This window comes from Pyrus communis, chromosome 3, assembly GCF_041283825.1.
Source record: "Pyrus communis isolate YQ-2024b chromosome 3, ASM4128382v1, whole genome shotgun sequence".
Classification (NCBI taxonomy): domain Eukaryota; kingdom Viridiplantae; phylum Streptophyta; class Magnoliopsida; order Rosales; family Rosaceae; genus Pyrus; species Pyrus communis.
The window spans coordinates 9,615,247-9,642,104 of NC_142567.1; the positions used below are offsets into that span (position 1 = coordinate 9,615,247).

A 26,858-nucleotide genomic window follows, 5' to 3' on the forward strand; every position below is an offset into this window, starting at 1 on the left:
AGTGCATATTGAGACTTATAAAAAATTAAACTTGTATGAAATTCATGGATAAGATAATAAAAGAATAATAAAATGCAAAAAGAGTATCCAACAAGTCCAAAATTTAAAAACACATCAAGCATATATGTCATAGAACCATAGTGAGAAGTATTGTAGGATAACACATGTACAATAAGTTCTCAATTTTAAACCACACAAAATGCAAAATAGGAGGAAAATAAGGAAATATAGTAATGTAGATAGGATTTTTTTTTTTCAATTTCAATTTCAATTTCAAAAAAAAAAAAAAAAAAAAAAAAAAAAAACCTCCTATCCGCCTAGCACCGCCTAGCGCCTAGCCTGCCTAGGGCCGCCTCATCTGCCTAGGCGGCCACCTAGAGGCCAACCGATTTTGGCGATTTAGCCAAGTAAAAATTAAAGTATGCCAAAAAAATAACATGAAATTTAATTTTATTCAGGGAAGAAAGACATTTGACTTCCTCCAAAATTCGAACAGACAAATACAAACACACTAACACAAGTAGGGAAAATCGTCAACAAAAAATATTGGGTTAAAAGCTTGACAAAACAATGAAAACCCTATAGAGAATTGAGATATATCTATGATATTGGCACATAAGCAGCTGAGACAAACACAAAGACAAAGTTACATGCAAAAGACCATCAAATGCAGGATCGAATGCAAATTCTTTGGGATCTGCCTTGGAAAAAACTATTTTTGGGGGGCGAAAGGGAGAAGGGAAAGAGAATAAATTTGGGTCTCTAAAATTTGAGAAGATATTGACATGCATGCAATAAAATTCCATAAACAAATAAAAAAAAGAGAAAAAAAATCAGAAAACCAACTCTTATTTTATATATGCACACACATACATATGTACACTAATATAAAATTATCAATAAGAAATTAAAACAAGTAATAATAAGAGAAATATATGAAGAAATAAAAGAGATAACCCAGATGCCATTTGCTTAGAGAGACTTTTACCAGGGTTTGATGATTTTGCATGCCTGGAAGGAAGCCCACCAGGGACACCACCCACACGTTCCATTTCTCACTGCTTTTGGTATCTGTCTCTCAGTGTGTGTCTCTCTCTCGGTCTAGTCAAGTGAATTTATAGCTACAGGGAAAGGGATCATCTTCAAATCCCTTCCATCAAGTCCTTCCCATCAATCAATTCGGATCCTTGAAATTTGATCTAACGGTTAAAGTTATTATAACTTCTAAAGTGGATCCTTGTTTTTAGTCATTGGATCAAATTTCAAAAACCCGAATTAGTTGATAGAGAGGATTTGGTGGAAGGGATCCGAAACGGATCCCTTTCCTAGCTGCAGCAAGCAGGGGTGAAGTCTAAGTGGCGAACCGGTGTTGTAACCGGTCATAAAACGCATCTGTGAACTATGATTGGATAAAGGTGATGTTTCTACCGGGAGTAACAAGTTGGTCAGTCAGTCGCCCATGAAAATCTTTGGTTTTATTACCAAGGGCATAAAACTAAAAGTCACAAATGAGCTTTTGAGCATTTCCAACCCCTAACTAAACGAGCCCTTTTTATTACTTGAACAAAAAAAAATTAAAATTAAAATCTAACAAACTAGCTAAATGACCAGCTAAAAATAGTATATTCACTTGCCAGCACACTTGCAAAATCACTATAGAAGGTAAAACATTTATGTCTTTTATAAAAGGGAACTGTTCTTGGCATTCCAAAAATTTCATTCTACACTCCTTACAAGTACATTTTTCTTTCTAATTATTAAAAGTTTGAAGTGCAAAATGAGATTTTTGGAGTGCCAATAACAATTCTCTTATAAAATTGAACAATTCCATATTCGTTATTTCCATTATGCATTGCGGCAATTATTTTCTCTTTGTTTACGAATGTCCCATATTTAAGATTGTGACATATTGAACTTGGGCTTGTCTTAACACGAGCAATCTTTATAGGAGTAGAATTATTTCCCCTCCTATTCCCATCCTTTTCCTTCCTTTCCTCTCACGCTTTGCTTTTTGTCTTATTGTCTATATTAAAAATCAATATAAGACATTAATGTGTCCTAATCGTAACCTTTTAAGTAGGAGAGGATGAAAAGGGAGAGAGATTAGGAGGGGAAAGAATCCTCCTCCATCTTTATATTCTACATTTGGATAAATCATTTTTGATAGTTGATGGTTAATGACAAGTTGTAAATGAGTAGATGATTGAGCATAGACTGGGAGAAAGTAATTGAACATAGACTGAGGCAAGAGACGTGTGTCATAGAGAATCAATTCGGGTTCATGCCAAGGTGCTCAACAATGGAGACTATTTATTTCTTACGAAGGTTGATGGAACGATAGAGAGATATAAAAAAAGATTTGCACATGGCCTTTATAAATTTGGAAAAAGCATATGATAGGATCTCAAGAGAAATTATTTGGAGGATTCTAGAGAGGAAAGGAGTATGAGTAGCATATATCCAAACAATAATAAATATGTATTCTAGAGCAAGGATTGCAGTAAAAACTCATGAAGAACAAACTGAAAGCTTTCCCATAACTGTGGAACCAGATTTTCTGGACCCATGATACTTAGAAAGAATGATCGGAATGCCCAAAACCCATAGAGCGTAGTCCGGCAAGATAGGTTTAGGCCTATTAAAGATATTACTTGTCTTCTAAGTAAAGGAAACCCTAGTTAAAGTCAAATTTTTAAGATATCTTAGGGATTAGGCTATATAATCATGATTCTAGGAAGATTGGGTATCTTATCATATATTTCCTCCTAGATAGTCTCCTGATTTGATGACGATTACTTTTCCTACAAGAACTCTTAAGATCCCTATAAATACACTAGCCTAGGCATTATTAGGGGGACATGTAATTCTCTTGAAGTAGGACAGACTTCGATCTCTCTCTAGGACGACCACTTTATTATCTACAAGACTACCATTTATATCCACCTATATTCACATATTTCCCTACAAAGCCACAACACACCTATTCTCTCTATGACTAACAAAGGCCCTCATGCCACTATTTACCAACGCATCCATGAAAAACTCATCTCCCAACGCCCCGCCATAGGCTATTCGTCAAGGAAGGCCCACGTCATTCTTTCATGAAACTACACTCGTTGTTTGATTCTCCTTCCCGAAGATATGTAGGTAGTCCTTTTTGGATTCAATTACACCCCAATCAACCATATTTTCCCCTCATCGGAGATCATAGGCTAGTCCGACTGGGTTCTTGCCTCCGTCCACGGATGTGTGCGAATTTGGTTCCAATAATAACCATAAGGTTACACCAAGGCTCAAATTTAAGTCCTTACCTTTTTGGATTGGTAATGGACGAGTTAATATGACATATTCAAAATGATATCCCTTAGTGTATGCTTTTCGCAGAGATATAGAGCTGATAGATGAAATGCATGGGGGAGTAAATGCGAAGCTTAACCTTTAGCGGGAAGGGTTGAAATCTAGAGGTCTTTACCTAGGTAGGTCAAAGACATAGTATATGTAGTGCAAGTTCAATAAGAATGGGGTCCAAATGAGATAAGGTTAAGATTGAAGATCAAGAAGTACCAAAGAGTGAACGTTTTCCTTATCTTGGATCTATCTTAAAACAGAACGAAGAATTAGATTGAGATGTCAACCATAGAATACAAGCTAGATGGATGAAGTGGAAGAGTGCATCATGTGTTTTGTGCGATTGTCTTATGCCACTAAACTCAAGGGAAAATTTTATAAGGCAATAATAAGATCAGCAACGCTTTGCGACCTGGAATCTTTGGCGGTCAAAAAGCAACGTGTGCAAATAATGAGTATAGTGGAGATAAGAATGCTTCATCGGATGTGTGTGCACACAAGAAATGATAGGTTAAGAATGAGGTTATCCAAGGTAAAGTAGAAGTGGTTGTAATTGAAGATAAGATAAGAGAAAATTGGTTAAGATGGTTTGGACACGTGAACTGAACATCTATAGATGCTCCAATTAAAAGATGTGACTCTGAGATGAAGGTAAAAGGCGTAGAGGAAGACTTGGACAGAGAATATAAGAAATATATGGAGTACAGCCAACCTCACTTAGTGGGATGAAGCTTCATTGTTGTTGTTGTGGTGGTAATGACAAGTTATCACTAAGGTCATTTGGCATGCTGGGATAGTACTATTTTAATACAAATCCGGTATTTGGCTCTTTAATTATAATTTTAGTAATTGAATTAGTGTCTTTGGCCCCACCACTTTAGTATGCCTCACACCAACTTACTTATCCTTCTTAACAAAGGCGGATCCACCTTGAGACAAGGTGGGTCAGCTGACCCCTTAAGTTCAGAATTTATCCATGGAAGAGTTGAGAGTTGCCCTTTGAAGATATGAGATGCCATTGAAAGCTACCCTCCAACTACTCGACGAATTGCTTCTATGGACACTCTACAAGATAGCTGCTAGCCTCATGCCTTTGTAAGCATTGCTACAGTCATCCTTCGATAGACTCACTCAACGTATGTTGGTATCTATTGGCATTCACGCTCAAAATCTATTGACATCAGTCAGCATACTCGTTCAAAAGTTGTTGGCATGATCTCAGACCTACCAAAGCTCAATGAAATGCCAATTTTCATGTTATTCAATCTGAAAATTTTGTGCACTGTCCTCGTTATTCTTATTGATCCCTCCCAATAATATTTCCTAGATCCGCTACTACTCCCCAAACCTATGTATCAATTTAGTCCGATTTAGAAAATGTGTTCGCCTCTTCATCCCTCTATCGCTAATCTGATATTTGGCATTGTTTGCGAATTTCCTTCTTGCTACTATCGTTCAACCATTGTCTCAGGTGTTCCTCATTTTTCTCGCTCCCTTTCTCCCTTCCTCTACCCACACCCTCTTCCTCTTCGGTTGTGTCAAAGACTCGAAGAAGCCTAAGCCAGACCCTTTGTGTGACAATCATGGATCTCAAAGACGAAAGGAAGATGATATTGCAGAGAGAAAAGACGGAAGGAAGATAAAAAGGAGTGAGGGGAGGCCGGCGTGGTGGAGAAAATATGAGGAAGAGGAGGATTTCAATTTGAGCCCTTGAAGTCATGAAATTTCTGTGGTTAAAATAAGGAAATTAGAAAAAAAATTTTGGCCTTTTTCATAGTAGTGAGGGTTGGCGGTCAAGGCATGCAGTGTGTGTGTAAGAATAATTATGACGGATCATTTTATGTATTTTCATCTTTACCAGTATTACCGCGATCCTTTATGACAAAACTCTAAACCAAAGAAGGGCGATGAAAGAAGAACTATCGATGGAAGGAAATTTTAATGTGTTGACCACACATTGCCCTTTTATGAACAAGGCGAATAAATTGTTTTGAAAGAATTTTAACTGGCACTACCTAATTACCAATGAAGCGTATAAGCTGAATAATCACAATTGTGCTCTTGCAAAAGTAGTTGAAGAGTATGTTGCTTTGATGATTATTAAGAGTTATGTTCTTGAATTAGCCTTTTACTTGGTAGGATCTCGTTCGATGGGTACAAAACTGAGGTTCTATTTTTTTTTTTTTTATGCTTGAGGGAACAAACTTAAACGAACTGTAGAATTTATATATTTATTATATTTATATAAAACACAATATTAATCCACCCAATATAGGGTGTATTATATTAATATGTGTTATTCTCTCTCTTTTTTTTTTTTTTTTTTTTTTTTTTTTTTTTTTTTTTTTTTTTTTTTTTTTTTTACATTGGCCGTTTTATTTTCTCCTTCCTTCCTAGCCACTATATATATAAAGATGGCTTTGGGGAAGGGAGAGCACACACTATTAAGAGGAAAATATTGATACTCTTATAGTAATCATTTTCTCTTTGTTTAGCCTCTAGGGTATCACCTTGACTCTAGGATTAGGAGGCTATTAAGAACTATGGCGGTTGGATCTTTGTACATTGGCACAAGGTACATAGGTAATCTAGCTAGGTAGATGCAATCGAATTTCCTTTTGCTGATGCTCTTGTTCGTAATTCGTGCAATGGTTCAAATGAATGAAACAACGAGCCGGAATTCGTTAATTTCACTAGGTATGTTCCTAAATGAATTCTTTTATTTTAGTTTATGGTTTTCCAGTAGTGTAATGAGAGCCATGATGCTCGTTTCTCACTCTACAATTCAATGTAAAGAGCTGGAACCATGATATCCACCATGGTTGAATAAACTTGGAAAATTCACATTTTGATTCATCACTTTTTTTGGATTTGTTTTTAGAAATAGGTTCTCATAAGTGTGAGAAAAATTCCCTCAAAATTTCATGCAAGGATGTGCTATGGTTTTGAGAGAAATAAAAAAAAAAAAAACCTTGGTTTCGTGATTTCTTGAAAATTTCGGTTTTTCATCCGCTTCGGGGGCAGAATTTATGGTACATGGAATTCATCTTTTTGAGATTTTTATTTTTTGCTTCGTATTTGTTGTCTGCCATGTGAGCTTCAAACCATATAAAACACCCATCGGATGAGTATTGAAGAAGATATGGCTTCGCAAACATACCTTTACAATTCTGCGAAATTCGGAATTTCCGCAAAAAATTTGGAGAAAATGATGAACAGTGATTGTTCATCACTATCGGCAGCAGCGGGAGTGTTTCTTTCTGGGCATATTATTTGGATTATTTTAATTCAAATAATTAAAAATGCAGTAGAAAATAATGCACAACATACAATATGTTATCTCAATTATATATCTTTAGGGCTTCGCTGTTTGGGTTTTATCCTACCGCCAAGCCCACTCACTTACCCACTTTGGATTTGTAACTTGGACTTTTTTTAATTAAATGAACCCAATGCCTATCTAATTTAAACCTTGTCCATAAACCCAAATAATTAATCAAATATAGTGAACAATTAATTATATCTAATCATCATCCATATAACGGTACTAGAACTTATTATATGTGTGTGACCTTTTAGGTTCTAACTAAAGCCGGCAATCAAATTAACTAATGATTTTTTTTTAGTACATCGATATTTTTACACTAAGGGAAGGGGAAGTTCAGCTAACCCACACAACGGGCAACCTAATTTGGTATCGAATTTGTCATCCATGAGATTTGAACCTAAGATCTCTCACTTCCAAGTGAAGAGAAGTACCACTAGACCGTAGTACTAAAATTTGAACCTAAAACCTCTCATTTTTGAGGTGTTTGTATGTAAACTCATCAGTCACACTCATGATAAAATGGTGTACGACCACTATTCATAAAGCGTTGATGTGTAGCTTATCCGAGAAGTGGATGATTGTCCGAACCGGGCAATTTATGAAGTGAGCGTAAATCATTGCTAAACGTAGAGCAGTGAAGAAGTTCTCGATGTCATAAAACATCATTTTGGTTCTTATATCACCATAAGGTTGACATAAGATCCTTCATGAAAAAATGATTGTTCAAGGTGCAAATAATTTCATGTTTACTCATGGTTGAAATATATTCTCAATAGAATGATGAAAATATATTTGTCTTTACCTTATATGGAATTGAAAGAAGGCACCTACTTGTGAAAACATAGGTGCTCCTTATAGAACTATTTTGGAGGTGTTTTGCATTAACTAGAGAGATTTTATATGAGTATGCCCTTATTTATGCAAAAGAAGTCCCTAAATTAGAGGGAACACAAATGTGTTCATGATTACTTGCAATTGCACAAAATGAGGAGTCTTAAGATGTAGCTATAGTGATAGTTGCGTCACACTTCTAGACATAAGAGCTACAAGATACTCATTGGGAATAATGTTTTTCATAGAACCTTATAATGCACATTTATACGACTGTCACCAAGCTAGAATCGGTTTCACCACATCATGAAATGATTCATCCTGGTGCTGAGGTAGCAAGCAGGATGAGACGTATATTCTGAAACACAATGGAGTGCGAGACTAGACACATGTATGATTTTACATGCAAAACATACACTAGGTATACCTATATGCATGTAACCATAGAAGTGTCTAAGATGAGACCTAACAAAGGTCGAACATGGAGATTTTTCCATTTGAAATCCATGTTAAAGCTTATTAAGTCAGATGGGCGCTGAGAGGGCGACTAAGCGGGTGCCCAAGTTAGGCTTTTGTTTAAGATTTTTATAGTGTATGCCCAACGGACATGTGACACGCTCATCAAATTGAGAAAACACTGTAGCATATATTTCATGCTGTATGTGCTAGTTGCAGCCGATAGTGAAGTGATGAATTGGTCCCTGCTTCAAATCCCGTGTGAGCCACTGGATCTATGTGATCCTACCCTTATACCCTTTCGGATTAAAGCCTATGTCCGAAAAATGAGGTTCAATGATAGCTACTTTAGCACATTTATCTATCAACTTGAGTGTAACAGTAGGGGCCAAGAGACATTTCTGAAAATCCTAAAGTTCCTTTCCTTCCAAATATAGTAGACAGAGGTAGCATGACAAAGGTGCTTGACAATGGGGGGGTGGGGGATGACAAAGCGGACAAGAGACAACTACAAGATGCCGATGTGCAGCAATTTTAACGAGTTGATAACTTGCCCTTGATGACTAACCGCAAAACAAATGAATTCCAAGGCAGTTTAGGCTTATGAACTCGCAAAAAAATCCCAAACAGAAGCAGCGGGAAAAAGTCCATTAGAGGCAGGAACCCATCGAACCAATCTTAAATGAAGCGCAGACCCATTTGAATCAACGCTAATAGCACTTAGCCAAGCCCGCGTCTTTCCTTGACCTAGGGCTCGAGATAGTCTGGTAACTACACACAAAGACAATGGACCAAAAGGGTCCTAGTTATCATGCCATAAAGCAGTTTTACTTTCTAATAATTATAGCTTGAAGGGCAGCTATAAATTGGAATTCTTCTGAAGAAACATAGTGCTTTTTTATTTTATTTTAATACAAACCACTTAGTACTTACTAATTGCAAACTTGCAATTACTTATTTATTGTTTCTGATCATTAACCAAAGACCTTTCTCTACATGGGCTGATCACTTGGACTGAGCCGACGTATCAAATCCCCTCAGCCAGTTCTGGTCCTGAGCCCCAAAAGACGACGATGACCCGCCTTCACCAGCACCAGTGGAGGAACCACCAGCCAAAAACATCTCAATCATCGAAGGGTCAAGCATCGGAGGGCCACGCTGCTCGAAACCTAGAGGAAACTCCGGCACAAAAGGCGGTAGCAGTGGGGTAGGCATCATCGCAACCTGGTGTCCAGCAGGTCCAGAAGGCACAGCAGGGCCATAGTCCATTAGCGGATGCTCCCTCTTCGTAAACTGAGAGCGGTCTGAATTCTCAGACTCCCGGTAGCGATGGAGGAAAACGTTGAGGGGGTCGATGTAGTTCTCGAAGCCAAGCTTGCTCATGGCCCAGATGATGTCCTCGGCAGAGACGGTCTTGCGCTGCTCGCGCTGGCTACGCTGGTTGGCTTCAGCAGTTATGAAGGCGATGTACTCAGACACACATTCCTGCACGGTCTCCTTGGCGGCTTCTGTTATTTTTGCATGCGGAGGGAGCACGCGACGCATTATGCGTACCACGTTGGCTGTCGGCATGTGCTGATCCTGCACACGAACAACTGGCCGATGGGTACTCTGTGCAGTGTTGTTTCCAGTACCGCCAGTGGCATTGGCAGGGTTGCTGGTGTTTCCGACGGCATGGCCGTCGCCAGAGTTGTTGGAGTTTGCTGTGTGCAAGGCGGGAAAATAACAATGAATGTAAGCCAACCAATTAATCACTGTACAGATATGCGCATAAATGAATAATATTAATTGAAACTTAATGGGTATGGAAGGCATGGTTTATATATGGTTATATTATTCAGGGTCACGTAACAGTTCACGCGCTCACATGCCTGTGGTTATGTCATCCAAGTAACGGTTACTTCGGTCAAGATAACAGGGAAAAGGGTCAAGTCTTATCATGAGAAAAGATTCCACCTTGTCACTCTGTTTTTGTCTGTTTGCTAGTCCACCTAAGCCCAAAACTATAAACTGACACCTCACGCGCTGCGTGTCCACGTGCCACTGTGTCTGTGAAACGGTTCTCTTTTAAGAACCGAAAATTTGGGTCCCACACTCGAAATGGCGTCCATTCTAAAAAGATTTTTCAATGTACTCAGACCGTTCTGTATCCTACTTAATCCCCATTACCACTATTCCAAACTGGTTTCCCAGCTCAAAACCCTATCAATTCCTCAAGGAAGAACCTGCTAAGGGTTTGTAAAGATGAATACCAAAGGCAGACCATGGAACTTTTTTCATATTAATCAGAAACGAATTAAAATCATGTATATACATTTAAGGCCAGTAGAGATATATGTGACTTAGAAATTACAGATCACAAAACAACCTAACTTGAACCTCATATCCATAAAAGGCTACATAAAACTAACCATACTTTTTTAGCAAGCGTTACACTGAAACTAGCTAGCTAGATAGAGCAAAATAATGTTAGAAAGATGGCCAAAAATCGTAATATTATCGAGCGAGAAAAATCGTCTGGAATAATTCTTGCTCAAAATCTTGTCAAAACAATGCAAACCCTAAAGAGATCAGAGGTAAATATGTGATATCAGCACATAAGAAGCTGAGATAAACACAAAATCACATGCAAAACACCGCCAGATGCAGAATCATATGCAAAATCCTTGAGATCGGCCTTGGAACAATATATTTTTAGGAAAAAAAAAAGGATAAAGGAAGAAAATAAATTTCTTTCTCTAAAGTCTGAAGAGAAATGGACATGCATTGAATAAAAATTCATAAATAATATAAAATTAATTTAAAAATTTCAGAAAACCACTCTTGTATTTATATACACATATAGATAGGTGTATATATAAAATCATCAAGAAGTAAAACATTAATAAACAAATAAATAAATAAAAGAGAAAATCCAGATGCAATTTGCTTAGAGAGATTTTTACCAGGGTTTGGTGAATTTGCATGCCTGCGAGGAAGACCACCACCCATACGTTCCATTATGTCACCCCCTTTGTCTCTCTCTCTCTCTCTCTCTCTCCCCCACCCCTGCCCCTCTCTCTCTCTAATTTGTTTTATGTTTTTTTATTTGTGTCCATTGAAAGGGCAGAGGTCTAGTCTAGTGAATTTATAGCTAGTAGCCAGCAGGGGTGGAGTACATGTGGCGAACCGCCGTTGTAAACGAGAAAATCACATTAGCCACCAAGGCACATATGCTCATCTTTACCGACACTTAAAAATTTAGATTTTAGAGTTATATTTTTGTAAAGTAACAAATTGGGTATGCTAAAAGGATTAAATTTATAGATAAAATTTTATAAATTAAATAATATGTAAATTGATAATTGGATTATTACTTAAATGTTGATGAACGTACTTATTCATATTGATGACATATTATTTAGTTAATAAATTTTGATTTCCTAGCATTACCTTTACTAATTTATCTCCGTTATAATGAAGTTTATCATCCCAATGTAATTTGTTTTTGTATTCCCTGAAAAATGTAAAATATTTTGGGCATATGACCTTGATATTTGATGGTCATGTATCTATACTCTTCTTTTTATTTTTCATTTTGTACTCAGTATAAAAAAAATAAAAACATTTAGTTTGATATATTCAGTAAATTCATTTACTAATTCATCGTTTAATGTCAAAAATCGTATCTGGTAAAATATTTAAGATTCTGTATATTTGTTAATCTCGTTATTGAATGTGTCAATTTTGTTCATTTTGCTTTGAATGTCCCATATTTATGAATACGACACATAGAATTTGGCATGTTTTACAGACAATTTATAATTTCCGCATTTGGATCAATTTCCCATAAATTCTTTCCGACAGCGTTTGACGGTTGCTGTCAACTTATCACTTTGGGAAATTTTATTTAAACCAATGCAACATCTTTTTACACCCAACTTAAAATTTTAAATTTTAATTGTCTATTTGACCCTATTGCATAATTACTATTAAGTACAATATGAAATTAATAATAAAACTCAAATTTATCAATAAACCCAAACACTATAATTAAACCCTACGATCATTCTTTATTTATCCTATGTTCATTCCGGCTAAAACCCTATTAGCTCTCATAGAGAAAAACAAGTTTTTCTATTGATGGATGGTGATTTTGAAGTTTTGAATCCTCCAACCAAGGTATGACTCAATTTATGAATTTTTTGTTCGTTTGATTTCAATTTTTTTTGCACCAGAGTATAGTTGGTTGACCATGCCAGATATAGGGCATATAATTGCTAAATGTTATAACGTGGTTTTGATACACTTGAGCATGACACAATGAATTATGTTTCTTCCATACTCTCTAGAGTCATCATCTCAATCAAGTGATACTGACCTACGTGAGGTTGCCATTGGTTATCTAACTGAAGATCATTATTTTATTCATGTATAAGATATGTTTATTTCATTTTACATATTTATTTTATCTTATTTGATAACTCTAAATTGATTGATGACTTTGTGTATTGTAGGTGCATTTGTGTGAAGGTCACCTTATGCCACTAGTTTCTACCATGTGGCACAAAAAGAGTCAAACGAGCAATGATATTAGAGTGAAAAACTTGTACTCAAAATACCTGGGGCGTGTGGATCCATTTAAGCAACTTCAAGGGCTAGAAAATGTAGCCACTAATGATATTGTGGATCTTGAAGATGTTTAAAACATCGAAGCATTTCTCGACACTCATGGACCTCAATTTGTGTATCATGCATGAAACTTATTGCTCAAGAGCCCTCAAGAATGATTCTCATGTGGAAGACAAAAATAAGTTTCAAGTCTTTAACATGTACATTCTCTTAAAATTTCATGTACTAAACTAATATTTACGATTTCACACTTTAATTATAATGCAGTTTGACTCTAATATGATTTACTGTCATTAATAAAGTTTTGAGTTAATTAAGTTCTGTCCAAATTTGGGGTAAATTTTTTTTACATATATCTAGACTTCATGTGTGGGTAGAATTTTTCGCATTCCACCATAACTAGATAAATTTTTTTTACATATATCTAGACTTCATGTGTGGGTAGAATTTTTCGCATTCCACCATAACTAGATTCGTCTACCGTACAAGTTCAAAGGAAATTACGTATAGGTCTAAGTTTTATAATAACTAATGTATCTATATTTATGTATTTGAATTATGTACATTGGCAACCCAATTCCAAAAGTCAGATTCTTCTTGCTTTTTTGTTTCTTGAATTCCAAGTAATTAATTCGATGGCAAATGCCGAGACCTTAAGACAACCACAAAGAATGTACAGCCAATGTGGCAGCATTTTCTGTGACTTGATTGAGGTTTGAAACATCAGAGACATAAACGGCCTTGAGAGCCATTGATTTTTTCTTGTAAATTTGCAGACTTGCAAAAATGCAAGCTATGGGAATTCAAGAAAAATGGGGACACTAAGAAATCCTCTCAATGCTGTGAGAGGACTAACAATCTTTCTGAAGCCAGGAATAAATTTCATGTAGCAGCACGTTAATCCAAGAAATCCTCTCAATGCTTTAATGGAGGTGGGAATAGGCCAATTAGCAATAGCCTTCAACTTTGAAGGATCAACTCCAACCCTTTCTTTAGAAACTATATGGCCCATATACTCAACTTGGGTTTGACCAAATGCACATTTCGTTTTCTTGACAAACAAGTTATGGGCTTGCAAAAGTTGAAAGACCACTCTCAGATGCTCCACATGAGACTCCCAAGACTTGACGTACACCAATATGTCATAAAAAAAATACTAGAATAAATTTTCGAAGATAAGGTCTGAAAATTTCGTTCATGAGACATTGGAATGTGGCTGGAGCATTGGTTAGCCCAAAGGGCATAACCAAAAACCCATAATGCTCATCATGAGTCCGAAATGCAGTCTTCTCAATATCACTTGGAAGCATTCGAATTTGATGGTAACCTGATCTTAGGTCTAGCTTAAAGAAAAACTGAGCTCCATACAACTTATCAAGCAACTTATCAATTAATGGAATAGGAAACTTGTCCTTAACAATGATCGAATTAAGGCCTTTATAATCCATACACATCCATCAAGTGTCATCCTTTTTCCTTACTAAAATAACTGGAGAAGAATATGGACTATTACTCACCCTGATAAAACCAACATCTAATAATTCTTGTACACACTTTTCAATTTCTGTTTTCTGTAAAGGACCATATTTGTAAGGTCACATACTAGGTGGTTTACTACCCTCTATCAAAGGAATTTTGTGGTCATGGGATATGTGAGGAGGTAAACAACTAGTAGTAAGAAAAACTACCTCATTATCGTGCAGAAGTTGTTCCAACTGATGAGATTGAGTTACAGACAGTACATGCTTATGTTCAACCATATCTTCTTGTTGAATTTGAAAGAGAAAGCACCCACAAATGATTCTTGGTGAAGTAACTTTTCCATATGAAAGATAGAAACATTTTGAATGTGTTCACTAGGCGCTTCTAGACTTGAAAGACAGAAAGTGGTATTGCCCCTTCTAAACTTCATGTACAATTTATCAAAATCCCAAAGGATTGGACCCAATGTCCTTAGCCATTGAACACCTAACACCATATCACAACCTCCCAGAGCCATGGCATACAAATCAGTAGTACATTGATAATCTTGAATCTTGAGTGAAACAGCCCCTAAAGAACCTGTAGTGCTCACTTTTCCCCTATCCATAATCTTAACATTAAAGGAGTGAGTTGTATTCAATTGTCCATTGATTTTCTTGACCAAAACAGAATCCACGAAGTAGTGGGAACTTCCAAAATCGATGAGTATTACCACATGACAAGTCTTAATACTACCAAGAACCTTCATGGTTTTAATTGACTTAGGAGCTGGGGTACCAAAAAGTGCATAAGCAGTAATCTCAGGTTCCAAATTCTCAGTGTCAGAGGCTTCATTATCACTCCCATATTGAACATCAATCAATAAAAGTTGTTTCTTCTCACAAGTGTGGCCTCGAACAAACTTTTCCTTGCAATGGAACTCTGGCTCTGATACCAATGATAGAACCCTAGCTTTGCGTCTTGACTTCTGTGTAGCAGTAAAAAGTAATTTCTATTGCAATTAACAACAAATACAACAACACCCTTTCTGTTTACAACCTTTCCTAATATAGTAGCTAGTTAGCTTCCTCCGTAAGCTCACTAGTAACAACCTTATCCTTTTAACCACTCATATATGTCCTAGTCAACACTAATACAATGCCATCTTACCAACTAATTCAATTATCACACAGGATCCTATCATGGTATAGCAATGCTACAACTGATGATATGTAGGATTCAACACATATATGTTGATTCCGGAAGCTCATGAACATCAACTGATAGTAAAGGAAGTATATATACATCAAATTTTCAAGGTAAAAAAGTTTAGTGACACCTCAAAGTTTTAGGGTAAAAAAGTTTGGTTTTTTCTGTGTGGAGTAAACTATGATTTTATCCCGATTTATTAAGTAGTTTGTCATTGACTTCTTTTTGTATTCCTTGAAAAATGTCATTTTTTTATGTTTGTAGGCAAACCTTTTAAAAACTACAACACATGTTACTTCCAAAAGCTCACAAAAATTGACTAGTAGGAAATGAGATATACATCAAAAACCTTGTAAATTCCAGCATTAGCCACTAAGGCACCAATGCTCCTGTTTAGTGACACCTGAAAGTTTGGGGTAAAAGAGTTTCATTTTTTATGGAGAACAACTACGATTTTATCTTGGTCTATGAAGTAGTTCGTTATTGTAATGCAAATCTTCTAAAAACTACAATATATGTTACGTGCAGAAGCTCACAAAGATTGACTAGTAGTAAATGAGGTATATTTAAAAAATCTTGTGATTTCAGCTTTAGCCACTAAGACACTAATGCTCATGTTTAGGGACACCTGAAAGTTTTGGGTGAAAGAGTTTGGTTTTGGTTTATTTATTTATTTATTTTTTTCTATTCCTGAAAATAAAAAATGTGTTTTTTTATTTGTAGATAAATCTTCCAAAAACTATGATATATATTACTACTTCCGGAAGCTCACGAAAGATTGACAAGTAGCAAATGAGGTATACATAAAAAACCTTGTAATTTCAGCATTAGCCACTAAGGCACTAATGCCCATGTTTAGTGACACCTGAAAGTTTAGGGTGAAAGAGTTTGGTTTTTTGTGGAGAAAAACTACAATTTTATCCCAGTTTATGAAGTAGTTTGTCATTGTAATGTAATTTCTTTTTCTGTTCCTGAACAATGTATTTTTATTTTATTTTTAGGCAAATCTTCCAAAAACTACGATATATGTTACTTCCAGAATCTCACAAAGATCAACTAGTAATAAAGCAGATATACATCAAAAACCTTGTAATTTCAACATTAAACACTAAGATACTAATGCTCCTATTTAGTGACATCTGAAAGTTTAGGGTAAAAGAGTCTTTTTATTTTTTTGGAAGAAATGTTGATATTTTAATCTATGAAATAGTTTGTCATTGCAATGTAATTTCCTTTTGTATTGTCTTAAAAAAAAAAGTTATTTGTAGGCAAATCAACCTACTATTCGATGATCATGTACTCTGTACTCTAATTTACAAAGCACGTGCACAATTTTTAAAATCATTTGATAATACAAAAATGTTACAAGTTGCACTCATACATTGTTCTAATGACCATCAATAAGATTTCATTCTTCGAATTGTGATCCACCACTCGTGTTTCATACACCCAATTAGATATGCAAAAAAAAAAAAAAAAAAAAAAAAAAAAAACTTTTCCCTATTCTGATTCTCATCACTTTTGATCCAAATTTTAATCGAGCCATCACAAAGCCCAAAGTCATTTAAAAGAAAGAGACGCCAACAATAGTACCAACTCATGTTACTACGATCACCACCATTTCCCGCCTGATGAAATGTTAACTGAATAGAGGCTTAGAATCTTTACTACGCTCAACACTTTGTTTCTCCGACAGGTAACGTTTGTTGGATAGCGACCGCCTGATTCAGTTTGTCTCAGACTTAGCACTACATTTTCCGGCTGCTGAAACTGAACCGGCCAGCCTGGTTCAAGCATCAGGTGAAATATTAAAGGGGGTGTGTGACAGTGTGAGAGATAGGAATAGGGGTGTAGATAGCAGTACCCTATTTCAAAACCGCGGTCTAAGCAAACTGAAACAGTCAGGGATTATGACAAAAGAAACAAGTTTACAACGAAGAGGAGAGAGCCTCTTCAATCAGTCCACTCTTTGGCAACAGAGAATCTCCATTCACCCAAAAGCTTATAATCTCTAAGCCCTACGACAATGAGAGAGAGAGAGAGAGAGAGAGAGAGAGAGAGAGAGAGAGAGAGAGGGAGGGAGGAAAGACATTACAGAAGCAACCAAAGACCATGATTTTGATTATCATATTTGCCGATTAAGTTATAACAAGGGCTATTCATAGCTGGGGAGACTGAGGTGCAGCATCTAACAAAATTCACCCAGTTCCTACTAATCATGCTTTTCGTCAGTCCTAATGAGGATAAGATATTTACAAGAAAACCAAACACAACCAGTCAGTTTCTAAAACATAGACGCCTATGACCTTACATTGATTTCTAGCTTTTCAGTACCGTTTACAAGTTCTTTTCGCCTAACCACCAACTATTCAATTTCTGAAACCTAGATTTGCGCCTGTGCACTTTTGATCTCTTCCTTGATGTTTCAAAACCATAGACACTTTCTTTTCTCCTTTTAACGGCATTACCTAGGGAACCAGCTTGCAAGGCTTCAGCAGTCATCCTATACCGGACAACATTCGTTACAATGGCATGTGCAATGACCTCAGTCTTTGGGGCCAGGATGACATTTCTCTCAACAATTGCATTCTGTCCACAGCATGATTCTTGAACTGCCGTGTGTCTGAGCTTTTGCAATATGGCATCCTTATCAAGCTGAAGACTATCTTCTGGAACCTGGCCAACAATAAGTCACAGTAACGTCAGGGTTCCCTTAGAACAAAAAAGGGAGATATACTTGATTTCAAAATCAACGATAACAAATTTCTCACAACCAACAGCATATAAGAGACAAGGTTCAAACTTCTAACTACTCACCTTAAGATTAAGAGGTACAACAATTTCCGTGGATAGACAACCACAACTATCTATAAAGTTGATTTTCAAAACCATATCAAACGATTTTCCCTGCAAGGTTCTCCTGATACATATCGAATACAAAAATGTGAGAACGTGACGTCGCTAGGTAACACATACGTATTATATCATCCACATACATGAGACTGGAGTTTAATTTCTAAGAACAAGAAGGTGAGGAGTGATGATCTATGTCGAGGAGAGATGAGAAAATATATGTAGAGTGGCTCATAAAACAAAAATCTAAGCAATTTAAGAACATTTTGTTTTTAGCTTTGGTTCTATGTTTTCTTCCTCTCTTCCTCATCACCCTCATCTCTCTCCCTTACACCTTTCCTGCATGCGTTTGATAAAAAAACAAAAAGGGACCAAACAGACCTAAACTATGGGAGTCTCCATGCAGATCACACCATTGAGAAATACAACTAAAGCCACTAGAATATATTTCACACTACAAAGCAAATTTCCGATCACAAAAATCAAACTGCTGGAGAGGACTGTAAAAATCTTTATGAAACGATCATACAATTTTCTCATCTTGAATAAAATCAATAGTTGACATAGTTTACAATCACTTCAAGTATGTATGGACCTATCTGATTTGAAATTCAAAATTGAATAGAAGCAATTCAGTTTAGCATTACCTTTTCAATTGAAATGGTTCCTTCTGTAGAATAGCTGATTTATACCCTTGATTGTCTAAGAAGGATATCTAGGATGTAAACATCACACGAGGGTTACCACCAAATCCGGGAAAAGGAAATATAACAAAAGAATAATTATGAAGGTGATGTCTTGTAGAAGAGGAATGTGTCCCTAAGCTCCCCACACACACACTAAGTTGATCAATCTCGAGATAATGCAATGTTCCTGTACTCAGTGCTAGAGTAAAAAAAGGGGAAATGTTACAAGAGATTTCTGTGGGCGAAGGTCAACTGCTTCAAAAATTAGTCTACTATGGCTTGGGTGGCGGAGCAAAGCCGTAAGTTTCGACACAAAAACAAAACTATGTACCTAAAGATCTGGTCAGTCCAAAAATGACAAGCAGGCAAACATGCATCTATGAATTTGGAAAAGCTATATATAAAAAACATATAACCATTAGGGAATAAGCAGATCATTTCTGAGGGGCAGCAGTAAACAAGTTTCTTATCGCGGTGCTAGAATAAAAACGAAAGATATATTATATCCAACAAGATGTAGTGATTTCTTGCTTACAGCGGGTTTCATAACTTCCCTACATTCACTAAGTCGATTCTATACGAAAAAATGTCAGGTTCATCCTTATAGATATAAAAGACAAAGGTCAACCGTTTTAAATTTACAGTTCTTTGATTCTATAGACAGGCCTGTAAAATACAAAAAAATCAAGATGAAAAATTTAAGATGTGGTCTGTCGGTAAAATGACAAGGAAGCAAGTAGCAAGATAAACAGAACAAGTGTCTTAAAGAATTTCACCTCAATGGATTTGATAAATGGCAATGGAGCTTTCTGTCCATGTATACTTGCGACGCGGAGGCTCCAGTTCACATTCTTTTTATCTGTTAATGGACTACGTGAGAAAGATGAAACCAAAGTGTGTACTGATTTGAGGACAACTCGAGGAACTACTGGGACTTCTTACATCATGTGTGGAAACTAAAACAAGTAATTAGAGAGTAGTCCATTCCCATATATAGGGTCTTAGACTGTATTTATCACCAGAAATAAAACAAAGCATTTGCAAACGTGGACATGCAAACAATATTTAGTGCTAAACAACCACTATGGCATTACCCAAAAAGATTAAGCTTTTAAGGGCCAACAATGTGTATCCAGTTAACACATTCTGCTTGTGGATAGGCTAAGAAATGCTGAGAGATAATCATATAGGTGCAGCCCCGTCCACCATCATGCAAACCAACAATGGATTGCGGAATGGGGATGGAGGTTTCGAACCCATTACCTCCCGCAAACCAAGGCTCGGACACCTTGATAGACAACCACCCCACACATAATTTATATGTCAATGTCATTTATGTCCTCGGACCAAAAATGTATATAAAACTAACACTAGAATATTGCTCTGCAGAACAGCGGTAACAAATGGATGTCAAAGCTGGAAAAGGTCAGCGGATAAAGAAGAATGAAATTCAGTGTTAGATCTAATAGCAAACCCGATGACATAAATGATATTGACAACAATGACATAAATTAATAATACAGAGTTGTAAATTTAAAACAAGCATGCTTGTGTCCCTCTTCACCTTGTTCAAAATAGTTAACATAGTAAGCATGAATCCTTACCTAAACTCAAGGCTTGAGTTAGAATGATCTGAACATGATCTATCCGGACAAATGGAGGAATCTGAAGATTCAGAAAGTCCATGACACCTGAAATAACCTGTTGCAGAAATGGATAAGTAATATGAGTGTAGGAGACGGAATCAGAATGTTGAAATAAAATAAACAAATGAGAGCTCTGCATTCTGATTCATGCATCTATTGATAAAGCCTAGATAAGACTTGATGGGATGCACGCATGTGCGATATGCATAATGGGTCATAACAAGACTTCCATCAACAGTGAAGGTGACTAAGGCTTGTCTAGTAAAAACTACACTGATCATATACATTTCAATACCTTATCAACGAGTCCATGGATCACTAAATTTGCTTTCTTGTCCTTTGGAGTTTTCTGTGAAGTAGAATAAAGCATGTAATAAAGAACTGTTAATATATTTCAAGTGACATCTCCAATATTTACAGCCCATACACAACAGCCGTAATCGTGAAGGTACCTGAAGGTTGACAATTACAATCTTTCCTCCACCACGGAGCGATTTCAGAGGAAGATTGCATGCTGGAGTGATCTGCAAACTGCGGAAATAACACCAACCAGGAAGAACTTCATGCCCTAAACCATTTATAGCCTGATTCATTCCTTTCTTGCTCTAGTTTCAGTAACATTATTAATTTTCAATTAGGCTTTAAGCTTAAGCGTTCTGTGTGAGGTCCATCAGAGCCACAAAGTAATAGTAATTATCACATATTATCATTATATAAAATACTTCAAATATTACTAAATGCAAATATAAATCATAGAAGAAGATGGTTATAGAAGAAGATGAACCAACATAAACTTTTGAAAAATTACAATTTTCAAATAAAAAATTGTGAGAGTGGAGGCCCACTTAATCCGCATCCCTCATAAGGTATGAAAGGCCCCATATATTCTGGATAATTTGCGGCAAAGAAATAAAAACAATTCGACCAAACCAAGAAATGAGATGCTTACGAAAGTTATGCTAGAGTTGAGACAGTTAAATTAGGTAACTCTGTTATTACCTTGTCCCCAAACATAATACAACATCAGCCATCCTGCAGTGCTTCTCAGCCAGATCCATCTCCTTTGAGGGCAATGCATCCTGCATGGAAATCAAAAGAAAATGAGTGCTTCTCACAAACATCTATTTTCAAAAAATGAATGAACAAGCCACGATCCCTGAAATTCTCCCTACTTCTCAAGCCTATATGGCTGAAAGTGATGTACAAATTGAATGCAATTATATATTTTACTTTTGACTCTTGGTCAAAGATTTCCCACGCGGACAAAACTCATGTGGTAAATCAACCTCCACCCTCTGACATGGGCGTCATGTACTTACATTTTGCTAACTACATGCCTTGCGTATTGAACATTTTCTTATATAGGAAACACAAATTTTAGAGATACACAGAACAGAACTACAAACAGAGATGAACGCCCACCTCCTAGGTAAAGCCTACCACAAAATTACAAAAAGCAAAAACACTAATTCCCAACCAATCAAGTTATATAATACTAGGATGAACATTCCATAAATAATTACACAATGATACCCAAAATGAGGCAAAGGATCTATTTCTGAAACCAAACTCTTAATTGAATGTGCTTAATCCAAACACCTAGCATAACCTTTTTCTAATGATTGGAAAACAAGATTAAATCAAAACTAAACTGACCGATTAATAAAATGAAAGCCAAGAATTAATTTCTTCTTCATGGGCATCCAAACAGAACATAAATTATTAGTAAGCAATACCTCCCAGTCAAGAACTGTATCCTTAAGCCTTGCTCTACAATTTTCATCTGAGCACCGTCTTGAAGTCTCCTTCAGTCCAATAGTCTCAACCTCAAAATCCCTCAAATATCTTAACAAATTTAAATCATGAAATTAAATTTTGATAGAAGAAAGACAAAAGAGCCAAACTATGAAGCAAACAAAATATTAACTTCTGCACACTAAACCTTTTCCCACTCAATTCCCAAGAAAGGGAAAAATGATGAGGAAAGGCAATGATAACAGGATGATATAAAAAGAAAGCCTTACTCGACTCCACAAGAAGGGCAGGTTTCCAGAAAGGAGTTACCATGTAACTCGGCAAGTTTCTCCCTTGGTATTCCAGATCGAAGATGAAGACCATCAACATTCTGGCATTCAGAACATAAAAGGTAATAAAAATGTAGACATTAATGAGGTATTTATGGGGGTGTAAGAATGAAAGACGAAAATAAGGCAGAAATAGTAACATGGTGAGACAGAAAAATAATCAAAACACAAAGGAATTATCAAGGTGTCCCTGCCCCAGCAGAAAAGAAAAACATAATCAAACTTTCTAATAGTAAAAAGAAAATGTCCTTCCCCGAGTCCCAATATAGGAATATGACACTGGAGAAATGTAGCCTCAAAAACTTGAAGATGCTAGCATCCAAAGCATGACAGATATTAAGCCATGTGAACAACAAATCTGAAAAAAATTATCAATAATTTTCAACATAAAGAAATTGTGCAAGGTAGCCCAAGAATGAAGTAATGTATACCTGGCTAATTACAAACTTCAAAATTCCAGCTCTCTCCAGTTCAACCAAAGCCATATGAGTCAAGCTAGGCATTGCACGATGAAATGGCAATGATGCTTCAGGCAAGGCTTTGCCTTCACGCTGCACTAGTAAACAGAAATCAGCAACATCCACAGTGCTCCGCAGATGTATGAGTGCTTCTATCTTTTGTAATTATTATTTTGATATAATTATGCTTGTGTCTCTTACAGATAGGATAAGCCAAGAAGGGCGAAACAATGAGGACTTTTTTTCACTCAGTTTCTTATGCAAATGTAACTAATGACTACATTACCAGAATTCCTTCCAAAATCAAGTTCTAAAAGATCGCTAGAAGACCAAAAGAGTTAAAGACAGAAAATAAGATCCTTGAGTATTTGAAATCAGTTGCTCCTCTCTAAGTTAGTTATTTCAATGGTTGATGTAGCACATGCCTTTTCTTGTAAGCTTAATCTTATAAATCCACTTTTTGTTCAGAATGGCTCAAATAGTCAATTATAAGTAGTATCCGAGCATGAATCCATGTTTGATGTGATTATAAAAAAATAACTAGAAAATTATTATTTTGCAAGGATGAAAGAGTGATTGGGATTCTTTTTTCTTATAAGAAACTAACTTTATTTGTGAAAAAGGATACATCTGGTTTGGATAAGAAGTCCATCATAATTAACATAAGACCTTCAAAACTAAAACCAAAATTACTTTCAATACAAAACTCCCCTCCAATCAAAGAGTAAGCGCACCAAAAGAATGTCATTAACTTTTAAACAAGAAATCCCAAAGAGAAACTTTAACTCTACATATTTGATATGAGGTTTTGGGATTCTCACCTGCAGAGTCCAAATTCCCTTTGGACCTCGAAAATCAGGTATACCACAAGAGGTCGAGATTCCTGCACCTGTAAACACCACCAGATGCTTACTCTGCAAGTACAGAGATTTTTTTTAGAGAACTTGATTAAATAATATCAAATATGAAATATACCTAGTGGGTATCATGATAAATGGAATGTGTAGGTCCAAACCTTTTGCACCAACATGGCGAGCCGCTCAATCTGCCATTGCCAAAAAAGAAAATAGATGAATACACATGATTTTAGCATAATAAGTATATATTAGAACACACGAATGAAAGATCATGATTCATGAAGCTAAGCACACAAAGCACAAAAATATGCAATTGAAATTGCAGTTAGCAAGCATATCATAGTACCTTTAAAAATGTTTAAATAAATCTATAAAGTATCAATAAAGATTATCGCAATGTCACAATTATGGGAACTAATGGATAATCCAAGACTTCTAAATTCTTCAAAAGATATGTAAGTCATGAATACCAACAGAAAAATGCAACTAAGGAACAAGACAAATCTGACCATATTGCCTTAAAAGTTGAATCCAAGAAAACCAAGCATGTATTGGGTTAATATCAAAATAGTATAATCATGGTTCAGGTACAACCATCAGCACACCTAATTTGTTGGATATGAGATTTTTACTGGAAAGCACCACATTGGCGCTACCAATGCGCAAAAACCATATCACAGAAAAAACTACAGGGGAAGATAAATAAACATGAAATAAAATCAATCATAGAAGAGACAGAAAAGATTGTATCTTTGTTCACTCCACCAGCTTACTTCAACTACATTACAACCAAATATGTTAACCGTTAAGCTGATAAGGTATACCTCTTTAAGACTATAGATGTTTGGGATCACCAAAACACAGGTATGGAAGTAATGCCGCAACCAAGAAATGGGTTAACAAAGCTCAACTCATTGATCAAAACACCAAGTAAAATTCAATCACAATGCAAATAAATGCCTCAACCCAGATATCAGATCTTAATCAGCATGTAAATTTTAGGAACAAATCAATCTTCCCCATCAAAAAATGCCATAATTGCAGCAAATGTAAGTAAAAAACCTAACTATTATTCATCAGAACTCCAGAAGATCAACAAAGACACCAACTTTAAGAAGAAGAAGTAGCAATTTAAAACAAAACCGAAAAAGATTCTCACTTTTTCTTGCAAAACTTGAGGCATGTCGAAATGTTCTGTCATTCCGACTTGGCCCACATCTTCTATGTAGGAAAGCTTCTCTGCATAACCCAAGGACATGGTCACTCTGATGCTTCGATACCACCTTCGCCCTGTACCTCTCTCTCTCTCTCCCCCCTCTGTGTGAAAGTTTTGATCAAAAGGTGGAGAGTGAGAGGCCCTTTTGCCTTTGATTTTTTTTTTTTTTTTCCTCCTGTTTCTTCCCTCTCTATTGCAATCAGAAATGCTCTCCTAAGGTCCTCATTCTGTAGATCTGTGAGGTCCTATTTCATTTCAACCCTTAAGATTAATTTAACAGTGAAATAATCCAAAATATGATATTATTCCTGTTACAACATAACAAAATAATAATGTTGTAACAAAGATAATAACAAAATATGATATTATCCTTGTAACAACATACCAGATATATGACATTCACGCCTGAAACTCTTCTTTTTTTTTTCTTTTTTTTTATCAAAATTATTATTTTGTTATGTTGTAACAGGGATAATATCATATTTTGGATTATTTCACAGTCAGTTAAGAGTTGAAATGAAATAGGATCTCACAAGTCCTTAAAATGAGGACCTTAGGAGAGCATTCATGCTATTGCTATATAAGTAATTTTGTCTCAGCAACTTTTGATGGTTAAGGATTAATTAGGATTAATTAGGATTAATCTTTTTCTCTATAAATATATGAGTTTAAACTTCAACTTCAAAAGTTGAAGAAAGAGAATTTTTTTGCTCATCAACATCAACTGATATAGATACTCATCATTTTAGTTATCACGGTTTAATGAGTTCAGATTTCAAAATTCGTGCAGTGGTTAAACACAAATATTAAAATGTAAACTCACAACAATGATAATAAATAGGGCTATAAGCAAAAATGCACCCTTCAAGAAAAGTGATGATTTGTGTTTTCTTAAAAATATATACATAATCAACTAGCACTATAATTTAGTTGTTGAGGCCCAAAAATGCCACACGCAAGCCCAACCAAGCCTTAAAGCCCAATTGTCATGCAAACCTCTATTCAAGCCCAAATACATACAAAGATGAGGGATCAAAGAAGAAATATACATAGTAACATGCCATGCCACGGTAATTAGACCAGATCATGCCATGCCTATTTATCAAGCTAGTCACTATTCACGCTAAGCACAAGCCACAAATGTCTAGTGCTTGTCAAGTGAATTATGGTGTGGATGGTTATGGACGTTCATTGGGCCTATGTGCAGTCAAGATTGTGGAAGACTTTGGGTTGCTTGAGAGCCCAAAAGTCCAAGCCCATGGCCTTTGTATTTCACGTGGGTAAGTTTGAGAGAGAATTAGCCTAGTTTGCCTCTTTCCCTAGGAAGCCAACCTTCTTAGTTAAGACGAAACCAAATTCCCGCATTAAATGTATGCTAAACCCAGCAATTCAGATATTTAATGCTGACTTTCCCTTCCCAGCTTGCATAGACAACCAACGCGTAAAAGCCAAAAGGCGCGCTACCAAAAGTAGCGCATACGGAAAGCCAACCTGGGAAAGTCGTGCCTCGAGAAGAACTGCAAGTCTCAACAATGCAGCTATCTTACATAAAAAAGGGAATAATAGGAGAGTTAGGGAGAGAATAAGGGAAGACCAAGCCACAAAGGGAGATTTCCTTTAAGCCTAGAGAAAAGCCCTTCACTTACATAAGGAAAGAAAAACCATTAGAGAAGGGAAAATGATTACAGGTAACACAGGGAGGATAGAGAGAACGCAGAGAAACATAGTCAAGAAGTAACACCCAAGAAAAGTACCAAAAGAACCCCATTAGCCCAGAAATATCCTTTAAGCCTCAAGAATCATCATCCATACAA

General features: G+C 36.1%; 1 protein-coding gene and 1 pseudogene across 1 annotated transcript; both read right to left on the reverse strand.

Moving 5' to 3' along the window:
* Positions 1 to 8,927: 8,927 nt before the first annotated feature.
* Positions 8,928 to 9,774, reverse strand: LOC137714435 (nuclear transcription factor Y subunit B-1 pseudogene; annotated as a pseudogene).
* A 7,561-nt stretch (positions 9,775 to 17,335) lies between these two features.
* Positions 17,336 to 25,335, reverse strand: LOC137715618 (NAD-dependent protein deacetylase SRT1). The gene is made up of 14 exons (XM_068454961.2): positions 24,988 to 25,335; positions 23,987 to 24,016; positions 23,793 to 23,885; positions 22,945 to 23,064; positions 22,454 to 22,554; positions 22,166 to 22,274; positions 21,429 to 21,508; positions 20,882 to 20,960; positions 20,725 to 20,778; positions 20,388 to 20,484; positions 19,560 to 19,642; positions 18,745 to 18,812; positions 18,062 to 18,164; positions 17,336 to 17,920 (listed from the first exon to the last, which is right to left on the reverse strand). The coding sequence occupies exons 1-14, from the start codon at positions 25,084 to 25,086 to the stop codon at positions 17,582 to 17,584; spliced, it is 1,455 nt and encodes a 484-aa protein (XP_068311062.2). The 5' UTR covers positions 25,087 to 25,335; the 3' UTR covers positions 17,336 to 17,581.
* Between the last annotated feature and the right edge of the window lie 1,523 nt (positions 25,336 to 26,858).

Coding starts and splice junctions, on each gene's coding strand:
- LOC137715618 (XM_068454961.2), bottom strand. CDS start 25,086: ATGTCCTTGGGTTATGCAGAGAAGCTTTCCTACATAGAAGATGTGGGC. Junction 19,643..20,387: donor AACTCAAGCCTTGAGTTTAG/GTAAGGATTCAT, acceptor GTCCATTAACAG/ATAAAAAGAATGTGAACTGG. Junction 18,165..18,744: donor GAACCATTTCAATTGAAAAG/GTAATGCTAAAC, acceptor GATATGTATCAG/GAGAACCTTGCAGGGAAAAT.